At 40.5% G+C, this 23,363-nt stretch overlaps 1 protein-coding gene across 3 annotated transcripts; it reads left to right on the top strand.

Annotated features, from left to right (window-relative positions):
• The first annotated feature begins 16,125 nt into the window (after positions 1-16,125).
• On the top strand, positions 16,126-20,113 carry LOC104218298 (protein EXORDIUM-like 3). Of its 3 annotated transcripts, XR_011406175.1 has the most exons (3): positions 16,126-17,337; positions 18,014-18,069; positions 19,807-20,113. XR_011406175.1 is itself a non-coding variant. In XM_009768754.2 (2 exons), exon 1 carries the CDS (start codon positions 16,259-16,261, stop codon positions 17,309-17,311), a length of 1,053 nt encoding a protein of 350 aa, XP_009767056.1. In that variant the 5' UTR covers positions 16,126-16,258; the 3' UTR covers positions 17,312-17,337; positions 18,014-18,290. The 3 variants fall into 3 exon arrangements, 2 of the variants coding, with proteins under 2 accessions (XP_009767056.1, XP_070027089.1); XM_009768754.2 differs by lacking the exon at positions 19,807-20,113 and having other exon boundaries at positions 18,014-18,290; XM_070170988.1 differs by lacking the exons at positions 18,014-18,069; positions 19,807-20,113 and adding an exon at positions 17,562-17,821.
• The last annotated feature ends 3,250 nt before the right edge of the window (positions 20,114-23,363 follow it).

The raw sequence follows: 23,363 nt of genomic DNA, 5'->3' as shown, positions 1-23,363 counted from the left end.
AGCCTTATGCAATGCAAAAAATGCAGATAGAGACAATGCTTAGTCTCGGAAGGCAGAAAGGTAGCCTTATGCAGATGATGATGGAGGTAGAGCTTAACCTTGAAAGGTAGGAAAGTAGCCTTATGCAATGCAAAAAATGCAGATGAAGACAATGCTTAGTCTCGGAAGGCAGAAAGGTATCCTTATATAGAATGCAGATGGAGACAGAGCTTAGTTTCGAAAGGCAGAAAGGTAGCCTTATGCAATGTAGGAAATGCAGATGGAGACAGAGCTTAGTCTCGAAAGGCAGAAAGGTAGCCTTATGCAATGTAGGAAATGCAGATGGAGACAGAGCTTAGTCTCGAAAGGCAGAAAGGTAGCCTTATGCAATGCAGGAAATGCAGATGGAGGTAGAGCTTAACCTCGGAAGGCAGAAAGGTAGCCTTATGCAATGCAGAGAAATGCAGATGGAGGTAGAGCTTAACCTCGGAAGGCAGAAAGGTAGCCTTATGCAATGCAGAGAAATGCAGATGGAGGTAGAGCTTAACCTCGGAAGGCAGAAAGGTAACCTTATGCAGATGATGATGGAGGTAGAGCTTAACCTCGAAAGGCAGAAAAGTAGCCTTATGCAATGCAAAAAATGCAGATCGAGACAATGCTTAGTCTCGGAAGGCAGAAAGGTAGCCATATGCAAAATGCAGATGGAGGTAGAGTTTAACCCCGGAAGGCAGAAAGGTAGCCTTATGCAGTGCAAGAATGTAAAAGGACGATTAGAGAAAGATCTCTTAGCTGATTACGACAATATGACTGTTGGGGAGATTGTATCGGATAGCAATTGCAGTCAAGTGATGATTCTGAGAAGTTGTATTCTTGAGAGTGCATAAATATACCTAATGATATTGCAAATTGAGTGCCTGCATCCAAAGAAAAATCGTGAGTTCTGTAAGGGGAAAGGTTAGTTCGTCTTCCCCGGGCTCTTGACGTTGTGTGTTATTGGGGTAGCGTCGCTAAACAACAGCAATTCGGATAATAGTTATGCATGCTTTAGTAAATATAGCGTAAGTATATGATCGAAAATAGCTTTCTTTAGATGAACCAATGATTGCGACGTGTTTCAAGACATTGCAACCTCTTTCGCTCCGGAATTTTGAGGATCCTCCTTAAAATTCTGCCCCAGTTTGCTGAGCGGACATTTCTGACGGCTGTGCTGAATGACTAAAAAAATCATCTTCGGAATTTTGAGGGTCCTTCTCAAAATTCTACCCCAGTTTACCAGGCTAGCGCTTCTAGTGATGCATGGACTGAAATTAACTTCAGAATTTTGAGGGTCCTCCTCAAAATTTTGCCCTAGTTCCAATAGCGGGGAAAAATGGAATTTTTATTGAATTATGACCGAACCCATAGGGCTGCCTACGTATCCCCTCTTAAATGGGAATCAGGTCAGGCGTAGTTTAAATTACATCGTTAAAGGAATCATAGGTGGTTACACATAATATCATTTCACTGCATCTGAATTGATTGGCTTCGGCCAGACTTCTCCATCCATCTCTACAAGAATAAGGGCTCCTCCAGTTAGAACCCGGTGAACCATGTACGGACCCTGCCAATTGGGAGAGAACTTCCCCTTGGCTTCATTTTGATGTGGGAATATTTTCTTCAACACCAGCTGCCCCGGTGTAAACTTCCTTGACTTAACCCTTTTGTTGAAGGTTCTGGACATTCTGTTCTGATACAACTGACCGTGGCAAACCGCATTCATCCTTTTCCCATCTATAAGGGCTAACTGATCGTAGCGACCTTTTACCCATTCTGCATCATCCAATCCTACTTCTTGTATGATCCTTAAGGAGGGAATTTCTACCTCGGCGGGGATGACCGCCTCTGTACCATAAACCAGCATGTAGGGAGTTGCTCCGGTCGATGTGCGAACTGTAGTGTGGTATCCCAATAAGGCGAATGATAACTTCTCATGCCATTGTCTGTGCCTTTCGACCATCTTCCTTAGTATCTTCTTGATATTCTTGTTGGCTGCTTCCACAGCTCCATTTATCTGAGGACTGCAAACTGTAGAGTTCTTGTGTTTGATCTTGAAAGTTTCACACATTGCTTTCATCAAGTCTCTATTGAGATTGGAACCATTATCGGTGATGATTGATTCCGGAATTCCGAACCGACAAATAATGCGTTCACGGACGAAATTTTCCACAACCTTCTTAGTGACAGCCTTGTATGATGCTGATTCGACCCATTTGGTAAAATAATCAATTTCCACTAAGATGAACCTGTGCCCATTTGATGCGGTAGGCTCGATAGGTCCGATAACATCCATTCCCCAAGCGGCGAATGGCCATGGTGAGCTTGTTGCAGTAAGCTTGTTTGGAGGCACCTCTATCATATTTGCATGTATCTGACAGCGATGGCATTTGCGAACATATTGGATATAGTCTGTTTCCATAGTCATCCAAAAATACCCTGCTTGGAGTATCTTCTTTGCTAAGACAAAACCATTCATGTGCGGCCCGCAGGGGCATGCACTTCGTCCAATAGCCTGGATGCTTCTTTTGCTTCGACACACCTTAGTAAACCCAAATCGGGAGTCCTCCTGTACAGGATTCCTCCACTGTGAAAGAAGTTGCTGGATAACCTACGAAGTGTGCGCTTCTGAGTAGCGTTGGCAAGTCCTGGATATTCCCCTATTGTCAAGTACTCCTTGATGTCATGGAACCATGGTTTTCCATCCGCTTCTTCCTCAACGTGGGCGCAATAAGCTGGCTGATCATGAATCTTTACTAGGATGGGATCAATGAAATTTGTATCTGGATGCTGGATCATGGACGCTAGAGTAGCTAATGCATCAGCAAACTCGTTCTGGACTCTGGGGACGTACTGAAATTCTGTCTTTGTGAACCTTTTCCTCAACTCCTGCAAGTAGGGAAGTATCTTATAGTTCTTAGTTGCCCACTCTCCTCGAACCTCATGTATGAGCAAGTCTAAATCTCTGATTACTAGCAACTGCTGAACGTTCATGTCAATGGCCATTTTGAGCCCCAAGATGCAGGCTTCATATTCGGCCATATTATTGGTGCAAGGGAACCTGAGCTTGGTGGATACCGGGTTGTGCTGGCCGGTTTCTGATACTAGGACTGCCCCTATGCCAACTCCTTTGAAATTTGCAGCTCCGTCGAAAAACAACCTCCAACCATCATATGATTTTGCAATATCTTTTCCTATGAAAGATACCTCTCCATCGGGAAAATACATTTTTAGGGGCTCGTATTCTCCGTCCACGGGATTCTCGGCGAGATGGTCTGCCAAGGCTTGCCCTTTGATTGCTTTCTGGGTCACGTAAACAATGTCAAATTCACTTAGCAGGATCTGCCACTTGGCGAGCTTGCTAGGGGGCATGGGCTTCTGGAAGATATACTTCAGAGGGTCCATTCTGGATATGAGATAAGTAGTGTAAGCATAGAAGTAATGCCTTAACTTCTGCGTGACCCAAGTCAGAGCACAACAAGTGCGTTCTAAAAGAGAATACCGGGCCTCGTACGGTGTGAACTTCTTACTGAGATAGTAGATGGCTTGCTCCTTTCTCCCTGTTTCATCATGTTGTCCCAGAACACAACCGAATGATTTATCCAATATCGCAAGGTAAAGCAATAGGGGTCTTCCTGGCTCAGGCGGAACCAAGACCGGTGGCGTTGATAGGTATTCCTTAATTCTGTCAAAAGCTTTCTGATAATCATCAGTCCATTTGGTAGCAACGTCCTTCTTCAACATTTTGAAGATAGGTTCACAAATGACCGTGGATTGAGCTATGAACCGGCTGATATAGTTGAGTCTTCCCAGGAAACTCATCATGTCCTTCTTGTTCTTTGGCGGCGACAATTCTTGGATAGCTTTGACCTTTGATGGATCTAATTCTATTCCTCGATGACTCACGATGAAACCCAATAATTTTCCAGCAGGAACCCCGAATGCTCACTTGGCGGGATTCAGTTTCAGATTATACCTCCTCAGTCTGTTGAAGAACTTTCTTAGATCTGCCATGTGATCCCTGGCTTTCTTGGATTTGATGATGACATCATCCACATATACCTCAATCTCCTTGTGTATCATGTCATGAAAGATGGTAGTCATGGCTCTCATGTAGGTGGCACCAGTGTTCTTCAAACCGAATGGCATCATTTTGTAACAGTACATTTCCCACGGCGTGATGAAAGCCGTTTTCTCTGCATCTTCCTCATCCATCCATATATGATGATACCCAGCGAAACAATCAACAAAAGACTGCAACTCATGCTTGGCGCAGTTGTCGATAAGAATGTGTATGTTAGGCAAGGGAAGTCGTCTTTGGGACTGGCCCGATTAAGATCCCGGTAGTCAACACAAACTCATCCTTTTTTGGCACTGGTACGATGTTGGCTAACCATGTCGGATACTCTACTACCCTGAGAACCTTGGCTTTGACTTGCTTGGTAACCTCTTTTTTTATTTTCAAACTCATGTCGGGTTTGAATTTCCTGAGCTTCTGCTTTACCGGCGGGCATGTTGGATCTGTTGGCAGTTTGTAAGCTACAATGGATGTGATGAGACCAGTCATATCATCATATGACCGGTCGAATATGTCTTCATATTCCTTTAGGAACTCCGTGTACTCTTTCTTTTCTGATGGTGACAGGTGAATACTGATGTGTGTTTCTTTGACATTCCCTGTATCTCCCAGATTAACGACCTCAGTTTCGTCCAAGTTAGACTTAGGCCTATTTTCAAAATTCTCAACTCCTCTGACGACCTCTTCGGGTATATCATCCTTTTCTGAGTTCGTATCTGTTTGTCGCGTTGTCTCGTTGCAAGTCACAATCGTTGGTTCATCATCAAGGCAAGTAATAGTAATGCTGTGTAAAATAAAGTGAATGATAGAAAAATAATAAGAGCGAGATATATAATAAACTAAAATGCTTCGATTAAATTCGTAATTGTTTTGAATATCAGAGCTTTTTTTAGAATTAAAGACAATGCGGAAATAAAATCAACTAGTAAAAAGTAAAATATGATGTATGGTGCTTTTGTTTAGCCTTGCTATCCCGATGCTTTCCGAGCCCTGGTGGTTCTGATTGACCAATTGCTGAGGCGCTCTCCTAGGTTCACAACTTGTATAGAAGGGCCTTCCTCCTCGAAAATAACACATCAGTCCATATCATCATCCTCTAGGAACAGATTTTTCACGGTTGCCAATGCTTTATCTTCCTCCGACCCATATGTAATATCTGCCGGCTGGAAAGTCTGCTCTAGGTGAGGTATCGGATGCTCCAGTAGGTAGTAGGGACCGCGCCATGGTCGCGACCAATGATTGAACTCCTCCCAAGTGTACTCATACCCTAAACCAAATGTAGTGCCATGTTTCTTCAGCTTGATGGGTTTGGCGATTCCTTGGAGGTTTTTGCCGAGTCTTTTTCCAGGTTCATATCCACACCAATTCAGGATACTTTCAATCTTGTTATCCCATCATTTATCTTTGTCTACAGCGTTGACTCTTTTAATGTGGTGGTATATTTCTCCGCCTATTCTCCTTCTGCCTCCAATCATCGGGATGGTATGGCGACTATATATGGGGTTGCTACCATCGCCATGAATGATCACCTCTTAGTGATTCCATTCGAACTTCACTGCCTAATGCAGGGTCGATGCTACAGCTCCAGCGGCATGGATCCATGGTCATCCCAACAGCAAATTGTAGGATGCTGGGACATCTATCACTTGAAAGTCAACGTCGAACCAAGTTGGCCCCATTTGCAAGCATAGGCTGATCTCTCCGATAGTAGACTTTTGGGACCCATCGAAGGCTTTGACATTGATGGCTTCATCTTTGATCTCGTGCAGGCTCTTTCCCAATGTTCTGAGAGTTACCAACGGACAGATGTTGAGGCTGGAGCCCCCATCGATCAAGACTCTAGTAATGAAGTAATCCTCGCATTGCACGGTGATGTGTAGGGCCATATTGTGACTCAGTCCTTTCGGCGGCAGTTCATCTTTGTGGAAGGTGATTTTGTGGCTTTCCAGTATTTGTCCTACCATATTTGCCATTTCGCCCCCAGTTATGTTGCTGGGCACATAAGCTTCGCTCAATATCTTCATCAAGGCATTTTTGGCTGCGTCAGAGCTCTATAGAAGAGCTAGGATGGAGATCTGTGCTGGCGTTTTGTTCAACTGCTCAACGATCGAATATTCCTTAGCTTGTATTTTCCTCCAAAGATCATCGGGACTAGTTTTAGTAGTCTGTCCCGAGGCTTGCTTACTGGACTCAGCTAGGTGCTCTGGAGTGTAAACCCTGCCTGTTCTGGTAATACCCTGCGCAACAATTGTTTCTCCCATCTTGGTCTTTCCTTTCCTCCTTGCTTCAGCTGTGTAATCCCATGGTATGGAATTTGAGTGGAACGGTGTTATGTCTGACATTGCTACAGGAATGGGTACCCTCAGTGGTAACACAACAACTTCAAAGAGTACAGGTGCCTTTGGATACCCACACTCAACCTCAATTGGCCCGGCCACCTTCGCAGAAGAAGGTGCTTCAAATTCGAGAGGTATAGACATGTTTACTTCATCGCCCCTGGAGGGCTGGTTCTGTACAACAATCGGGTTAAGTGTGATTGCCGGTTTCTTTGGCTCATCATCCTCAGCAATCAATCCTATCGATCCCTTGGGGTCCCAGTCATCTTCGATCTCGATCATGTGAATGTCCCCACCTCAGTGATCAGGCAGAGGGTTGTTGCGGACATTAGGAGCAGACTCCTTTGCTACGATAACCTTATTGTCGATCAGAGTTTGAATCTTGTTCTTCAATGAGCGGCACTCATCAATGGTATGTCCCTTCATGCCGGAGTGGTACGCACAAGTCTTATTAGGGTTGACCCACTGGGAAGGATTTTCTGGAGTTATGGCAGGGATAAGGGAGACATAACCAGTAGCTTTAAGTTTCTCATACAGCTGGTCAATTGGCTCAGCGATGGCTGTAAATTGTCTGGGAGGTCTGCAGTCAAAATTTGGTCTGGGTCTAGGGAAATTTTGGCAAGTGGGAGGTGATTGGTAGTGAGGGGGTTGGGCATTATAAGCTTGGTAAACAGGTGCAGGTTGAGAGCATCTAGGTGAAGTGGGTTGATATGCAGGAGGTGGAGATGATTGGTAAACGGGTGGTGGATTTTGGTAAGAGGGTGCGGGTGCTTGGTAATTCGGGATAGGCTGATATGTAAGTGGAGGTGATGGGTAAGTGTGGTATTTTAGTGGTGATTTGTCTCTCTGTGCAACCATCACGACATTGATGTCCTTCTTCTTGGACGTGCCACCAGATTGTAAAGCCTTGTTGGTGGCCTGCAATGCTTCAAGATTAGTAACCATACCATTCTTAATGCCTTCCTCAATTCTTTCTCCCATCTTGATGATATCGGAGAATTTCTGGCCCTCGATCAGCATCAACCTCTCATAATATTATGGGTCCTAAGCCCGGACGAAGAATCTATTCATTTGTTCCTCTTCTAAGGTCGGCCTGACCTTAGCAGCCTTTGATCTCCAACGAGTAGCATACTCGCGGAATGTCTCAGTAGGCTTCTTCTTCAGATTCTGGATGTAGAATACATCCGGTGCATTCTCTGTATTGAATTGGAACCTATCCATGAAATCCGATGCCATACCTACCCAGTTTGTCCATTTCTTGGGGTCCTGACTGATGTACCAGGATAAAGCATCCCCCTTCAGGCTTCCCATGAAGAGTTTCATATGGATTTTCTCATTCCTTCCGACTCCGACCAGCTTATCACAATATGTACTCAAATGGACTCTAGGATCTCCCGTGCCATCGAACATTTCGAACTTGGGAGGTTTGTATCCCTCCGGAAGTTCAACATCTGGCTGAATGCAGAGGTCCTCATAATTCAGCCCCTCTATGCTTTTGTTTCCTTCCATGCCCTGTACTCGGCTGGTCAATATTTTGGGTTCTACTGCCAAGTTTCTGATAAAAGATTCCTTGTCATCAGACTCAGGTGCACTTGATATTGGTTGAGTGTAGTGGGGGTATGGTATCTACGTAGATGAGAGTGTTGTGGGGGTGGTAGTTTGTGGTGTTTAGTGGTTCAGGAATGGGTAGTGGAGTGTGGCATGTGTTGCAATGTTGAGCATGAGTGAGTTGCATCTGTGGTTGTGGGGTGTTCTGTGGAGGTGCGGGATTTTGAGCATTTGGAAAGTTGACATCAGGAGCGGTGAGAGTGAATGATAAATTTGCCAAGTTTCGAACTTGATCCAGTTCTTCTTGGAACTTCAACAGTTTCTGCTCAAGTTGGGCAGCAGTTTCCTTAGCAACCGGGGTACCCTGAGGAATCTCAATTCTTTCAATTTCCTTTCTGGCGCTTGAATCTCCCATTCTACCTTTGTTCTTGTTCTGGATAGGACTCGGAGGAGGAGGAGGAGGTGGAGGGCCCTTGGATCTCGTACTGTATGATGATGGTGCCAGAATGCACGAACTAACCTTTGGGGAGGGGAATAAAAATAAAGAAAAACAAAAAAAGTAACAAGTTAGTGCGGGTTATGAGAAGAAAATGTTGCAATATTTAAACACATTGTGCAAGAATATAAATCGCGTCCTAATTTGGGTGCCTTGTTGTGCCCGAGGTAGGCCTAGCGACAAATTGATTTGGAGAACTTATAATGCTAAACGCCTCATTTTATTGATAAAAATAAGACGAATCCAAAACGACGCTAAATAACAGAAAATAAAATGTCACTAGTGGCCATCGGCCTTATTACATTATTAAAAGCAAAATAAAAGATTCCTAACTACTTGGTCCTAGAAGGACCTTCCCCAGATTTGGCATCTTTATCCCCCTAGCAACAGATAAGCTTGGGCCAAATGTCCGCCTGCATTTCCTTCAACGTTTCGACAATCTTCAATCCTCTTAAGGAACTTTCCTTCTAACTCCACTAGACCCCACTCTAAATACCCTAGTCGTTTGTTGGCGCTGACAGCCATATCCTTCCATTCCTCGATCAACTTTTGATGGGCTTCTTGTATTTCCCGATGGTCACTTTCACACTCTCGAATTCTCTTGCGCAGTTGATTGTACTTAACCCGTGCTTCAGTTTTCTCGTCGATGATTCTCTGTCCGCGAATGAACCCGGGCTGACCCATACCATTGTGATCATCTTCCAACCAACCCGAATAGTGTGGCACGCAACCAACATGATACCTATCTGGCTCAATAGATTCTTTCCCTAAAACGAGCTTGCAATGCCACATGTGTTGAGCTCTGCATTTGTGAGGGATATCATCGTCCTGGAAATCAGCCCTAAAGTGACTCATTTTGTCGACCCGTGGTATGATTTGCTTTCTTCCAGCCTGTCTCATGGCTCGGAGGGGAATGTAGGGATAAGTTCCTCTTAGACCAATGAGTATGAGAAATGGTGCATCTCGGGATCGAACAATAAATTCTTCCGTAGGGAACCATTCGACCATCCACTGTACCTGGTCTTCTTTTAGATTCTCAAATAGCTCCACCCATCTTCCAGCGTCCTCTGGCTGAGCGAACATGTTAGGCATATAATTCATACGCCTTGGCTGGTGGAAGGCAATGTGATCATCCCAGTCTCTGCGTAAGATCTCCTGTCGGTATTCTCCTTTCTGGAGGTGCTCCGTGAGCCAGAGCTGAAGTAATAAATTGCATCCCTCAAAATGACTAGCTTTTTGCTGACAGCTGTCCAGAGCCCAGTATATATCAGCAACAATCATGGGCACTATACTGAAAGGTTGTCCGCCAATTCCTTCCATCAAAGTCTTGGTTACCATGGCCAGTCTGGTGTGGATCCTAGACTTCTTCATAGGGAACACTATCATCCCCAGGAAACAAAATATGAATACAAAGACCCTTCTGTGAATATGCCCCAGTGAGGTGAGGGCAAATTCATCTGAGTAGGTGCGGTATGACTTGCTATGGCCGTACCTCTCGTACAGATAGTCGAATGGGATGTAGGAGTCTTTCAAACAGGTCAAGTCTGGGTTCTTCTTCAGTCCCATCATCTTAAGGAAACCCCTACCCTTGTGATTCTCTGGCATAAGCAAACCCGGAGTCTCCCAAGGAATACCAGCTAAGCCTCCTATTTCTTCGAGCAAAGGAGTTATTTCAAGGTCCCCGAAGCGGAAAACGGACCTGTCACTATCCTAGAACAGAGTTGCAGCCTCTATGATTTTGTTGTCAAGCTAGATTTCTAGAAGAAAAGGCAGATTCCCTAAGTATTTGCGGACGAGTGCCTGATCACTGGAGTGGAGATCTTCCCACCAATTTAGCAGCCTTGGATGAATGTTGGTTACCATGCCAAATCTGGGGACTTCGTGCCTCATTTTATGCAAAACGGAGTGTTAGACCTTACCCCGCCAGACTCGATTATTTAAACCAATAATTAGCATAAAAAGCATTTAGTTCTCAAATAAATGCCCAGAACATGTAGGTGTCCATTTGGGTTTCAGGGAAACCCGATGGACTTTGGACAAGACTATCTTAATGAGTCATTATGTGGACAACATAACTGACTCGGCTAGGTTTGACCATGATGCATGCACAGTTAGACAGAGTAAGGTTTCTATTGGGGTATTAGACAGGTACCCTTGAGCGGACAACTCAAGAGGGAAAGGCACGGAACCGTCGACTACACCGTTGATCGACTGTTTTTACCGCAAATACGCCTTTGTCGAATTTAAAGGGTGATAATATTGGAAGAGCGCAACCACTCATTATAAGCGTTGCTATGGTATTTGTTTGGCACGAGTGGAATATGATGTTGAAGATGCAGTTTACAAGAATGAAACAAATTGACATGTATTTTCACGTTCATAAGATAAATGATTACAATAATTGCAGTAATTACAACAGTATTGAAATAAAGTAGTAAAGGAAAGCAGCTAAAGGAAGGAAAAGACATGAAGAGCCAAGTCAGTTTCGTAGTGAAACAATAAAAGACAGTAAATAAAGCAATTAATGAGATAGTAAAGTCACAAGTAACATGCAATGGTAAAAGCTTAAAGAAGATCCCCGGCGGAGTTGCCATGCTGTCGACGCCCCCCTTTTTCGCTAACCATGGGGTCAGAAATCGGGTATACGACATTGGGAGGACAACTCTATTCCCTTTCGAGAATTGGGTTTAGAAGTTGAAGAGTTGCCACCTAATGATTATAGTGCATTAGGACACTTTAAGAAGGGTTTGAGATGAAGAGACCAGAGATTAGGGTAAGGGCTAGAAATTATCCCGAGGGGAAGGTGTTAGGCACCCCTCAAGATCCACTAGTGTGGTTCCCGGCCATGTTGCAATTGTGACTTTACAAGTAAACAATCAAGGCTCAAATAAGGATTCGCACATAAGATTGCGACCAAGTTGAAAATTTTCAAAGATAAGTAGAGAAGGCAGAAATTCATGAAAAAGAGATTTGAACAGTTTTACAAGAAGAGATAAAAGCAAATAAAACGGGGTGGTGGGGTGGTGGGGGTCCTAGGTTTATAATTAATATGGATCATATCAATGCAATATCCAGCAATCACTCCTTAGAAGAGGGGTCGCACGAAATATTAGCGCATCGGTCATCATATCCATATCTACCCTTTGCATGCATAGTCCCCTACCCTTTTCCACTAGCCGACCCCAAATATTTATTACAAGATTATTACAGACCAGAATGAATAAGAAAAAATATATCAGAAATTAAAGATTCCAACCAAGGAGAGCCTAATTCAGACCCCAGGTCTGAAATATGAAATAAACCAACTTCCAAAGATCAGATTCCAAAGCCTTTATCTTATTTGGGAGGTGTCAAAGTTCCAAGGAGCTTCAAGAACTCCAGGCAATGCTTACACCCCAAATATATTGCAGAATTAGATTACAGTGCAGTGGGGAAATGCCAGCTCTCAGATGTCCAAGTTAAGAGGGAACTCAAGGTCCCAAAGCAGGGCTCAAAAGAGAGAGGTAGAACTTAAGATTCTAGGAATAGGTGTAAGTGCACAAGGGGAAGGGAATCAGAGAGAGACAGGGCAAGCTAGTGGTCATGCCCAGCAATTGGGATGCTGGCACACCCCTGACGAACATGCTAGTCAAGCATTGAGAGCTAGGATCCATTGTGGATCAAGTTATGGCCTAGGCAGTAATTAGGATACTGTCAGGCCAAGACCTTAACTCAGGCATACAGAAGGGAATAGGGGCAGGGGTTCATAACAGAAGCAAGGGAGAAAAATATTTAACACAAATTACTGAACATGAGCTGTAAAGTAAACAAAAGTCTGAAGCTGTAGAGTGAACACATAAGGGTGAGGCAAAAAATTAAATAAAAGACATACCAGTTTCAAAGAAAATAAGTAAGCAAAAGTAGTCTTGAAAAGCCAAAATGCAGACAGCAGTTCCAAAAAAATCTCAGAAGAGAGTAGAGAATTGAGAGAGTATTGAACTCGAAGCAGTATTGTAAGTGTGTAAGAGTATGCAATTCGAAATGTGTTGTAAAAGTATTGAATTGTCCTTGTGTTCAAAGATACGGAAGGGTAGTCCCTCTTATAGTGCAGAGAAGCAAGTAAGAAGGGCAAGAAAATAGTTTGCAATCAATCACATAAAGTCTCCCTTTGGTTAAGGGATTCTGATTTCAAACGGGTAAAAGATAAGTAAGGAAAGAGTCTGATCAAAATCTTTTCAAAGCAGCACAAGAAGGGTAAATACATATGGACTATTTAAGGCAAAAGTCTAATAGTACACGGTTTGTGCAAATAAGGAAAGGGAATCAATCAAACAGCCAGGGAAATCAAAATTACAAGCTCAATTCGAATGAACCAAGTCAGGAAAAGGAAAAGGAGGTTCAATCAAAGAGAAATCAGTAACAATCAATCAAACCCCATTAGAGGATTCAGAATCAATCAATAGTTGGAAAAACCCTTTTTGAAAGAAGACTTTCTCATATATAAAGCACACAAATATCAAGCAAAAGGAGTTGTCATGTTGATTAGAAAAGACTATCATAGGAAGAGTTCAGAGTCAAAAGGTTCCAATTCAGTTTATAAACTCAGAATGAGTTTGAGAGTCCAGGGTTCCAAAGTAGAACCCTAGTCCAAAAATAAATCTTGTCAAAACCCAAAGCCTAGGGTTTCCAACTTTAATCAGAAGCAGAGATGAGAAGACAGATAACAGGCTCAGAGGTCTCTTTCGGAGACTCATGAGAAACCAACATACATGATAACAGGTTTGAAGCAACAAAGTAAAAAGTTGATTTGAGGAGCATAAAGAACATGTTTAAGAAAAGTCAGAACTTAAGCAAGTTCGGGAGAGAAGAAGGGTGATGTAAACTTAAGAAACAGTAGTAATACATGCTTAGAATTCCAACAAAAGTCCAGTAAACAAACAAAGTTGAAGAACTCAGCAAGAAACACATATAGTAGAAGAATATTGGAAAGTATAACAGACAACATGTAGGAAAACATAACAAACATTAACATGCGAGCCTGATCTAGAGGCACAGTAGAGTACAAAGGTACATAAAAGTCACATATAGTAGAAAGAAAACAGAAGAACAGCACATGCGTGGTAGAAAAGAAAACACACGAGCATAGTATAAACAAACACACATAAAGAAAGAGAAGAATCAAACAGATGTTTTTGAAAAACCTTTCAGAAACCCTAAATCGAAGGTAAACGATTTTAAAAGGAAAGTCTAGGGAAAACCTCTTAAATGTCAAGTAAAGCATAGATACAACATAGATCTAAGCAAACAAACAGAGAAAGAACCTCGAATAGCTTGGGGTTTCAGAGAAACCCTAGAAATGAGAAAGGCTTGGAAGAAGGTCCGATCTAAGTCGGATGAGGTCAGAAACAGGCTTAGAAGACCAAGAGCCGCCGGAGCAAGGTTGGAGATGGCTGGAATCTTCGAATCGGTGAAAGTCTGAGTGCAAACCTTCGAGGTCTGACCTCAATTTCTCAGGTATCAGGCGTGTAAGAGCGAGGGGAGGTGAGTATAGGTCGTCCATGGCTTGAGAGGCCATGGATTCCGGTGAGTCGGAGGTTGAAGATGAGGTGATAGAGGTTAGGGTTTTAGGAACATTCGAGAGCGTTTGAGAGAGGGAGAGCATTCAAGGGCGGCTGACAGAACGAAGTGGGGGGATTAGGGTAGGGTTAGGTGAATTAAATAAGGAAATGGGCGATCGTGGCCATTGATCAAAAGGATCAACGGCCAGGATTAAAAGAAACCGGGCGGGTCGGATAAATGGGTAAAGGGGTTGGATTAAATCTGAATTGGGCCAGTCCAATTTTAATTCAGAATTGGGTCAATTTTTAGGCTAAAATTGAAAAGAAATGGGGCTAGATGCTAAATAGCCAGTTTTTCCTTTTTATTTATAAAAAATAGTAAAATGATTTTTTTTAAACAAATTAAAAGCACTATACTAATTAATAATATATAAACATTAATCTAAAAATGCTGAAAATGATTTTGTGATTGCAAAACGCTATTAATCGTAATATAGGCCATAATTGCAATTTTATGTAATTTAGCTTAAAAAATATCAAATGAATTTTTAAAAAATATGCAAAAATCACGTTAATTATATTTTGGTGTAACTATGAGGATAGAAATAAATTATTCACCAAAATGATAATTTCGGAAATAATTATTGGATTTTGTACTGTTAAAAATAGACAATAAATTGGTTTTGAAAATCTTTAAAAATTTGGAAAAAATACCAACATACTTGGTCATGCTTATATATGCATACACATGCTATTTTGAAAGTATTTTCAGTATAAAATATATATATATAGGGAAAAATTGGGTACACACAGTTGAATCAATTTTCTCAAAGAAAACAATTATGTCGTTAGCTTTAGATCCTTCAAAAGATTCTAGATCTACTTATTGTCGTAAACAGAAGTCTCTCGGTCTCCTATGTTCCAATTTTTTGAGCTTATACAATCGGGAAGGTATTGAAACCATGGGGCTTGATGATGGTGCACGGAGATTCGGGGTGGAAAGACGGCGGATCTATGATATCGTGAATACCGTCCCTGCCAATTAAAAAAATTGAGATAGGGATGTTGTAGGATGATTTTCTGTTAATATATGTCAATGTATTTTCATGTATTTTATTGTATTCATTGTCTTTTTTTCATTGTAATTCAATGTATCTCATTGTATTTCATGTATTTCATTGTATTCACTGTCTTTTTTTTCTCATTGTATTTTAATGTATCCCGCAGTATTTTATGTATTTCATTATATTCACTATCTCGCTATATGCCATGAATGTATTCATAAGTTTTTTTAATTAATATAATTTATGTATTCAGATGTATTATATAATTTCTCTGAAGATTGCTATATTTTGGGGTATTTTTCGGTTGAGAATCTTTTTTGTAACTGAAAATACAAAATTTATGTGTTATAATTGAGTTTGTTGAGTTATATTAGGAGTCTATTATATTAATTGATTTACTTTTCCTTTTAAAAACAATATCATCACCTATTTCACGCCGTGAATACAGTCGAATACAAGCGAATATAATAATCTGTCCAGCTATAATCCCACGTTTCACTCCATGAATACAATCGAATACATTCGAATACAGCAATTGATTAGCTGGACTTCCTTGTTTCATACTTATTTTTGCTACTGTATTCATGAATACAAGAGTTTAAATACATCAAATATATTTTATAACCACATAAAAGATATCTATAATCCGTAATATAACAAATAATATCTATAAATGACTTATTAAAATTAAAAGATAGTTGTTTATGAATATATTTAAACTTGAAAAAGCCTTTGTTCCTCCCGGAGCATAAAAAGAGGGGACACCACCAGCTGCGGTCCCCAAAATACGATCATCGATTAAAAGACGTGCCGAATAATTTTAAATTCCCAAAATACCCTTTTTTAGATTCCCGCGCAATATAGGTTATACGAAATATTAATTTACTTATCATCCGATAAAAAAAATAATCAGATATGCTCAGTTGAAATGACGACGATCACCATCATGATCACTCATTGATACTTGGGCCCTACCTCTTCCCTTTGTAGGTCCCACTTTTCTGCTTACACTTTTAAGAATCCATCTGTCCTCCATTACCACCTCCCTATAGCTAAAGCAAACTCCCTATTCAAATTTTGTACCTATTCAAAATTTTTACTCATCTTATGTGATAATTTGTGCATATAAATACCCTTTACTCCACTGTCACTCTTCTTAGTTTTATTCTCAGCTCCTCCTCTCCAAAATGCCCCATTATTACCTTCACCGCCGGCCGGTTACTCCGGTGCCGGCAATATTTTGTTTTCTCGGAGTTTTTTTATTCTTTTTCTTGGGCCCTTTGCCTGTTAATGGGTGGCGTCCATGGCCCAACCAAAAGCCCAACGCCACCGAGTTAATCTACGGCGGGTCTAAAAAATATGAGGGCTCGTCGGAGTTTGTCCATTTGAAGTATCATATGGGCCCTGTTCTCACTGCAAATATTACCGTTTATCCCATTTGGTACGGACGGTGGGGAAAGTCCCAGAAGCGTATTATACGCGATTTCATCAGCTCATTCTCTGCCTACGATTCTAAGCCGCCTTCCGTTGCCGGTTGGTGGAAAACGGTCCAGCTTTACACTGATCAGACCGGAGCCAATATCTCCCGTAATGTCCACCTCGGCGAAGAGAAAAACGACCGGTTTTACTCTCACGGTAAATCCTTAACCCGGTTAACTGTACAGTCAGTGATAAAATCCGCCGTTACAGCTCGTACCCGACCGTTACCGTTAAACCCGAAAAGTGGCGTCTACTTATTGCTCACTTCTGATGACGTGTACGTTCAGGATTTTTGCCAAAACGTTTGCGGATTCCATTACTTCACTTTCCCGTCCATCGTCGGGTACACTTTGCCGTACGCTTGGGTGGGTAACTCCGCCAAGCTTTGTCCGGGTACTTGTGCGTACCCGTTTTCCGTACCGAATTACATGCCGGGTTTTAAAGCCGTGAAGTCACCCAACAACGACGTTGGAGTTGACGGAATGATAAGCGTGATAGCTCATGAGATTGCTGAGCTATCAACGAACCCGTTAGTAAACGCGTGGTATGCGGGTCAGGACCCGAGTTTTCCGGTGGAAATAGCGGATCTTTGTGAAGGGATTTACGGTACCGGCGGCGGCGGGTCGTACACCGGACAAATGATGAACGATAAAGAGGGTGCCACGTATAATATGAATGGGTTAAGAAGAAAGTTTTTGGTTCAGTGGGTTTGGAACCATATTCTGAATTATTGCACTGGCCCTAATGCACTTGATCAGTAAATGTTTCATTTACCACTCAAATCACTGTATGTGCTTTTCTTAAGCATTTTGGTTTGTCGATTTTTTTTTCTTTTTTTTTTCAACTTTATTTTTAAATTTTGGTTAATTTCGAGTTGCTGATGCATGTTAATTAAGCTTTGGTTATTATAAGTATAGTGTAATAAAAGTAGTTTATATGTACTGTAGTAATTTTGTATACAAAGTTACTTTGTTCAGTTGTCCAAATTTTGAATGGATTTGTACTTTGTAGGGGCTCTCTTTGGACATACTTTACTGTACTATCACATTCCCCCTTACAGAATTCAAAATAATGAGTTCTGTGAAAGTTGGCAGTGTTTGTCTTGGAGAAATATAGAAAACAGAGAGCATAGTGCCAATTAAAGAAGATGTGGGGACTTTTTTTTAAAGAAAATTGGGCATTTGTGGTTTTTACCTTTCATCTTCCTTTTGTAAATTTAAAATGATTTTTAAAAAAATAAGAATTTTGGTCTCGGGTTCGAGTCCGGAAAATGCTACTAATATTTACACAAGAGTAGGTTGTCTATTCTTGATGATCAGTACTCCTCAGGTCATACGAAATATTTTGTATGTTCTTTTTCTATGGTCATGCAATTATCAAGCTCTATCATTAGCTCTCTTTAGTTTTTCTTTTCTCAATTTACAAGGAGAAAAGTGCATGACAAAGTACTTTTTTATTTTTAGGAGGGGAACGCTACAATCTCTGCCATAGCTTCTGCCCTTTGGTTGAGCACTCTATGGTAAGCACTTTGTATGCACTGAATAAATCTCCCCCTGTGTAATAGCATGCAAACCATATCAGGGATGTAAACCGTAGTAGGCAAGCCTAGGGGTAGACATCGGTCGGTTCGGTTGGGTTATGGATATTATCGATTTAGCATATCGGTTATCGGTTTACAAATTTGATAAATCGATAACCGAATCGATAAGATATCGGTTATCGGATATTGGTTGTCGATCATTATCGGTTCGGTTATGGGTTAACCCAATAAGATAACTCAATCTAGAGTTAAATAAAAAAGAAAAGACAATTCATCGGAGTTAAGCAAAAAGAGAGAATTCACGTATAGCATACTAAAGACTTATGCTAGGAGTAACTAGTAAGGTCTATGAAGAATGAAGATGAAATCTAAAGAGTGGGGTTGAGAAAGAATTGTAGAGAATGAACTGAAACCCTAGCATTTGTATATACTTAAGGATAAAGTCGTAATTTTATTAATTCTTATTGGGTTATCGGTTAACCCATTAACAAAATTGGCAAACTGAGGCCCGAACCGATAACCCAATAGTAAAAAAATTTTAAACCATTATCAAACTGTTAATCCAGTAATTCGATACCGATAATTCAATAAAAAATTAACGGTTCGGATTATCAATTTTACCCGATATATGCCCAGTCTTAAGCAAACCTTATACGACAGGCTCTACCCAAAAAATATTGAGGAGGGATTCAATTCAGGCCATCTGTATGAATTACCCCCTCCAAACCAATAGGTAACCCCGAAGGGTCTAAAACAAGTACTTTATTTGAATACTACTTCAGTCGCACAACCTTTTGTTATTCTCGAATTAAACATTTTACTAGTACATACTAGCGCTATTTAACCTTCTGTTATTCTTAAACATTGTACTAGTGCTACTTCACTTTTGTTATAGTAGACAAACGTTAGTACCTTTTTTCAGCAAGCATAAGAGTTTATAAAAATAATTTATAAAACTCACATACTATGTTCACTAAAATTAAACGGCGTAAAATAAACTTTAATATTTTCCAATAGTATTAATTCAAATTAAAGCTAGATTCTCTCTGTCCCAAATAATTCTTTCTTCTCGCGTTTTGACAGTAAAATAAATAGACTCAATTTATTAGAAAAGTTCCCTATCACTTTAATATGGAAAATTTAATAATTGCCTGTCATTGTAATTTCTTTTACTTGTGTCAGATTTATAGCCCGTTTGACCAAGCTGCAACAATTAACTTATTTTAAAAAGCATTTTTTTTCAAAAGTACTTTTCTGGTAAGAAGCAGTTTGTGTTTGGCTAATTAGTTTAAAAAATACTTCTAAGCAGCAATTAATGTTTGGTCAAGTTTTAAGAAAATGCTTTTAAGTGTATTTTTCTCAAAAATATTTCTCAAAAAAGTGCTTTTGGAGATAAATTATTTTTTTCTGCTTCTCCAAAACTGCTTCTTCTCAAAAGCACTTTTTTTTTCCTTCCAAAAGTTTGGCTCAACACCTCAATTTTTGGCCAAAAGTACTTTTGGCAAAAAAAAAAAAAAATACTTTTGGCCAAAAAAAAACTTAGCCAAAAAAAAACTTAGCCAAACAAGCTATTAATCTCATAAGATGGTCATGACCCCCTCCCTGCTCCCCCATAAAAAAAAATAAAAAATAAAAAAGGAAAAGATATGATGAAATTTCATCTTCTTTCTTCTATTTATTAACATAAAAAAAGTTAACATGTAAATCTCTTCCTAGTTGCCATTCATAAAGTGGATTTTCGTTGGGGTGTGGCCTGCCAAATGGAAGAAATGCTAAATAACCAATGCATGTCATCCAAATTCCAAGCAAGGCAACTCTTGGCTCAAGTTGACGGAACAATTTGTGGATTGCGTTGATTACTTGTGAGAAAAACAAAATCCAGCCTATTCGTTTTAGCTTTTGTTAATTTTAAGTCTGAAACTCTCCCACTGAAGTTGACTGAAAGGTAATTTTGGCAGGATTCAACTTATATGTATTGATAGCACAATTGAGTTTTATATTATCTTCTCATTTTAAGTTGTTATAGTACGATCTTTTTTTAAAACTTTATATTACTATATTAAATTTATCATAAAACTGTTTATCCGTAAAACAATATAGTTGAATTTGTAACGTGGTTTATAGACAAGTGAATCGATTTGATTCAAAAATACAAAATGAATAAGAACAGAAATAAGATTATGAAATAAAATTAAAGAAAATACAACTCTGGCAAAGTGTTTAGCTTCTCCGATAGTAGTGACAAGAATAAAATTAAAAATAAAGAAAGCTGTTCTATAGAATGAGGACAGATTAAGGCTTTGTGTACCGAATATTTCGTATCTACAATAGATGTTAATTCTCCTATTTATAGCTTTATTTAGGGAGACAAGATCCCTAAATCAAGCTCCTCTTGAATGAGAATAAAACTGTCATTGATGGCCACATAACGACTGGCTATAAATGCAGATACTCTGTAACAGTCGCTCACTAAATGCTACCCGATGTCAATACTTTGAACCTTTGTCACCTGCTACTCAATCTTCGAGATTCATTAAATACCAGTCACATGCTTGCAATCGGTATAGATTATTTGTTGACTCACACCCTACATGTCTTCAACTCTTCGCGTTAACTCTTCATTCGTCCATCTGCCACTAATCAATTTTACCGTATACATAGTCCCCCTACTTTTCGGTGACAATACTTTAGTGTCATCGAAAAGTGGAGAAAACCTCTTTCCTTAGCAGGCAAGTTTCTGAACAGTTTCCAACATTTGAAAGTACGCACGTCTCTCCGCATTTAATGATCCGAACACGTATTACCTCACGATTTGAAAAATATTTTTGCCAGTTCTCGAGGTAATCATGACCACGATTTTGCCGTCTATAACTTCTCCACTACTCCTCATTTTTAGTTTTTACTTTTTACAACTTCTTCTTCTCTGATTTATGTTAGAATTCTACTACAAACTTCAACTTTTCCAGTAAATTTTTTCTTCATAAATTTCTTACCATCATTTCTTCTAACACTGTTGCCTTCAGAAACTCTGGTCTTCTCTGCGATGGAGGTCCAAAGAAGAACATAACAAAAAAGGTTGATGTTTTTGTCTGAACCTCCTACCGTAAACACCATCATACATCTTCACCTTAGCACAATATCTGATCTTCAAGAACAAATAGTACCTGCAAATTTTAAAAGTGACAGACACTGGCCTGTTTGTAGGTATCCTTCTTCCATTCATCCTCCTAGCATCCCTGTCATGAAAGAGGATTGTAATTAGAATAATATTGAAATTCTCACACCTAATGATGTAGAAAGAGTCAACTTCTCCAAACCGGGGTTCATGTATGTTCATACATACCATTTTACTTTGGGCCCCTTGACTTTGGAGTGGGTGAAGGAATCAACCCAATAATCCTGAAATTCTGTCACCGGTACCAGATGTGTTTGGCACAAGTAGGCCCATCTATATGGTGTACTGTGGCTTGCTTCCGTCAATTGTGTTTTGAGGCCGGGGAAACTCTGATTCTTGGACACATGATGAATCTTTATTCCCAAAAGATCTTCCATGGGGGTGTGCTAAAACTTAGCAGACGTGATCATCATGCCCTTCTCACTAGCTTCGATGATGACAACGATCGTGGATGGATGGAACGGTTAGTTAGCATTGCTACATGGGATATCTTCTCAACCACAACACCTATTTTTCCTGAATCGTGGAACCTTTTCCGTAAGTCTTCTAATATCTTTTTCCTTTCCATGTTTTAAAAACACCTTCTTTCGCTACTAACTTTATACTTTCCTTATTCCAGCTACTCCTTGGAAGCCATCACGGGTTCAAAATCTGGCCCAATGAGTTCTAAAAAATTCTGGATATCACTACACCAGAATCTCGAAGATGGAAAGAAATGGCTCCCAAATATGGGAGGAAAGCCAAAAACCATGGTAAACAAAAATTCTTCTTTCCTTCTTTCAATATACCTTGGGAAATAATTTATCTGCTTTCTTGTATCACACATGACTTTCGAAGGGATCTGTCATTTGCCCCGACATCGAGGCTCTCGATGACCCGGTGAAAGCCGAACTATTATTGTAGAATGTCCTTAACCAGAGGAGAGCTCGCGATTTTACTCGCACTTCCGATGAGGGTACCTCTTCCTGGAGTCCTTAGCCCAAGGATAAGAAACCAAAGAAAAAATGTACCTCATCGGCTGAGACTCAAGGGAAAAATTTGAAGAAAGAACCACCCGAACTAACCACAGTGATACTCGATGATGATGGAGCCAATGATGAAGAGGCTTCTCTTCAGAGAAGAAAAAAATCTTCATCAACTCAACTGGATACTCAACCGGCTGAGCTTCAAACTCCACCACCAGAAGAAGTTCAAGAACTCTTGGTAGAAATGAAAATGGCTGAAAATGTTTCTTCCCATTTTCGAATCCCCGTAGTTGTTCCTGGTCACAGGAGTTCAACCCCTGAACTCCCTCCACTTTCAACTTCTAAAACTGTCGTCATCACATCTCCTTCTCCCCCAGATGCTATCTCTTCACCGTCTCCAATCGAGCAAATAACAAATTTTCCTTCCCCACAGTCATCCTATCATAGAAATCTAAGGAACACATTCCCGTAACCCACTCAAAACCTAAGTGGCAAACGAAGTATCACCCTCACGGTATCAAATAACTGCCATATACTTTTCAAACCGGTAGAGCTTGCAAATTATCTAAAGCCGCTAGCCTCAGAAAAAGACTAGAGAAAGATGGATTCTCTCTCCGGTGAATGTTTTCTAAATAATAACACGCATTGTTCGGCACAGGTAACAATCTAACTTTGTTCTATCTTCTTTCAATTTATACTTTACATTAATAACCTTATTTCTAACCTTTTTCAGGCCAACCTCTTGCTTCCGAGAGCCTACAAATGTTGATTTTGGACAAACAAAATCTTAACCTCGGAATGAGATCAAATTTTAGCAACATAATCAACTTGTCAAGTGCCTCCCAGTGTTGGAGGCAAAAATTGCTCAAATAGATGATCTCGAGGCTCAATTGCAGCAATACGAGCAAGATAGAATGACTCACATTCAGGAAGCTACCTAGATACATGAAAACCTTAAGGAATCAAAGGCTAAGTGGGCTGAACTGCATGACATCGTGACTCCTGCTGCCAAGTGCGAGTCTGCCTTTATGGAGAAAGTTAGTAAATTGGAAGCTAACTTACGCTCCAAAACTAAGGAGGCCAATTCTACCAAGGATCAAAGAGAAAAGTTGGAGGAAAGGCTCAAAAGAGTC

The sequence above is a fragment of the Nicotiana sylvestris genome, chromosome 3 (assembly GCF_000393655.2).
Source record: "Nicotiana sylvestris chromosome 3, ASM39365v2, whole genome shotgun sequence".
In the NCBI taxonomy this organism is placed as follows: Eukaryota; Viridiplantae; Streptophyta; class Magnoliopsida; order Solanales; family Solanaceae; genus Nicotiana; species Nicotiana sylvestris.
The sequence above is the reverse complement of the archived record's forward strand: the minus strand, read 5'-3'. Positions and strand labels throughout refer to the sequence as shown.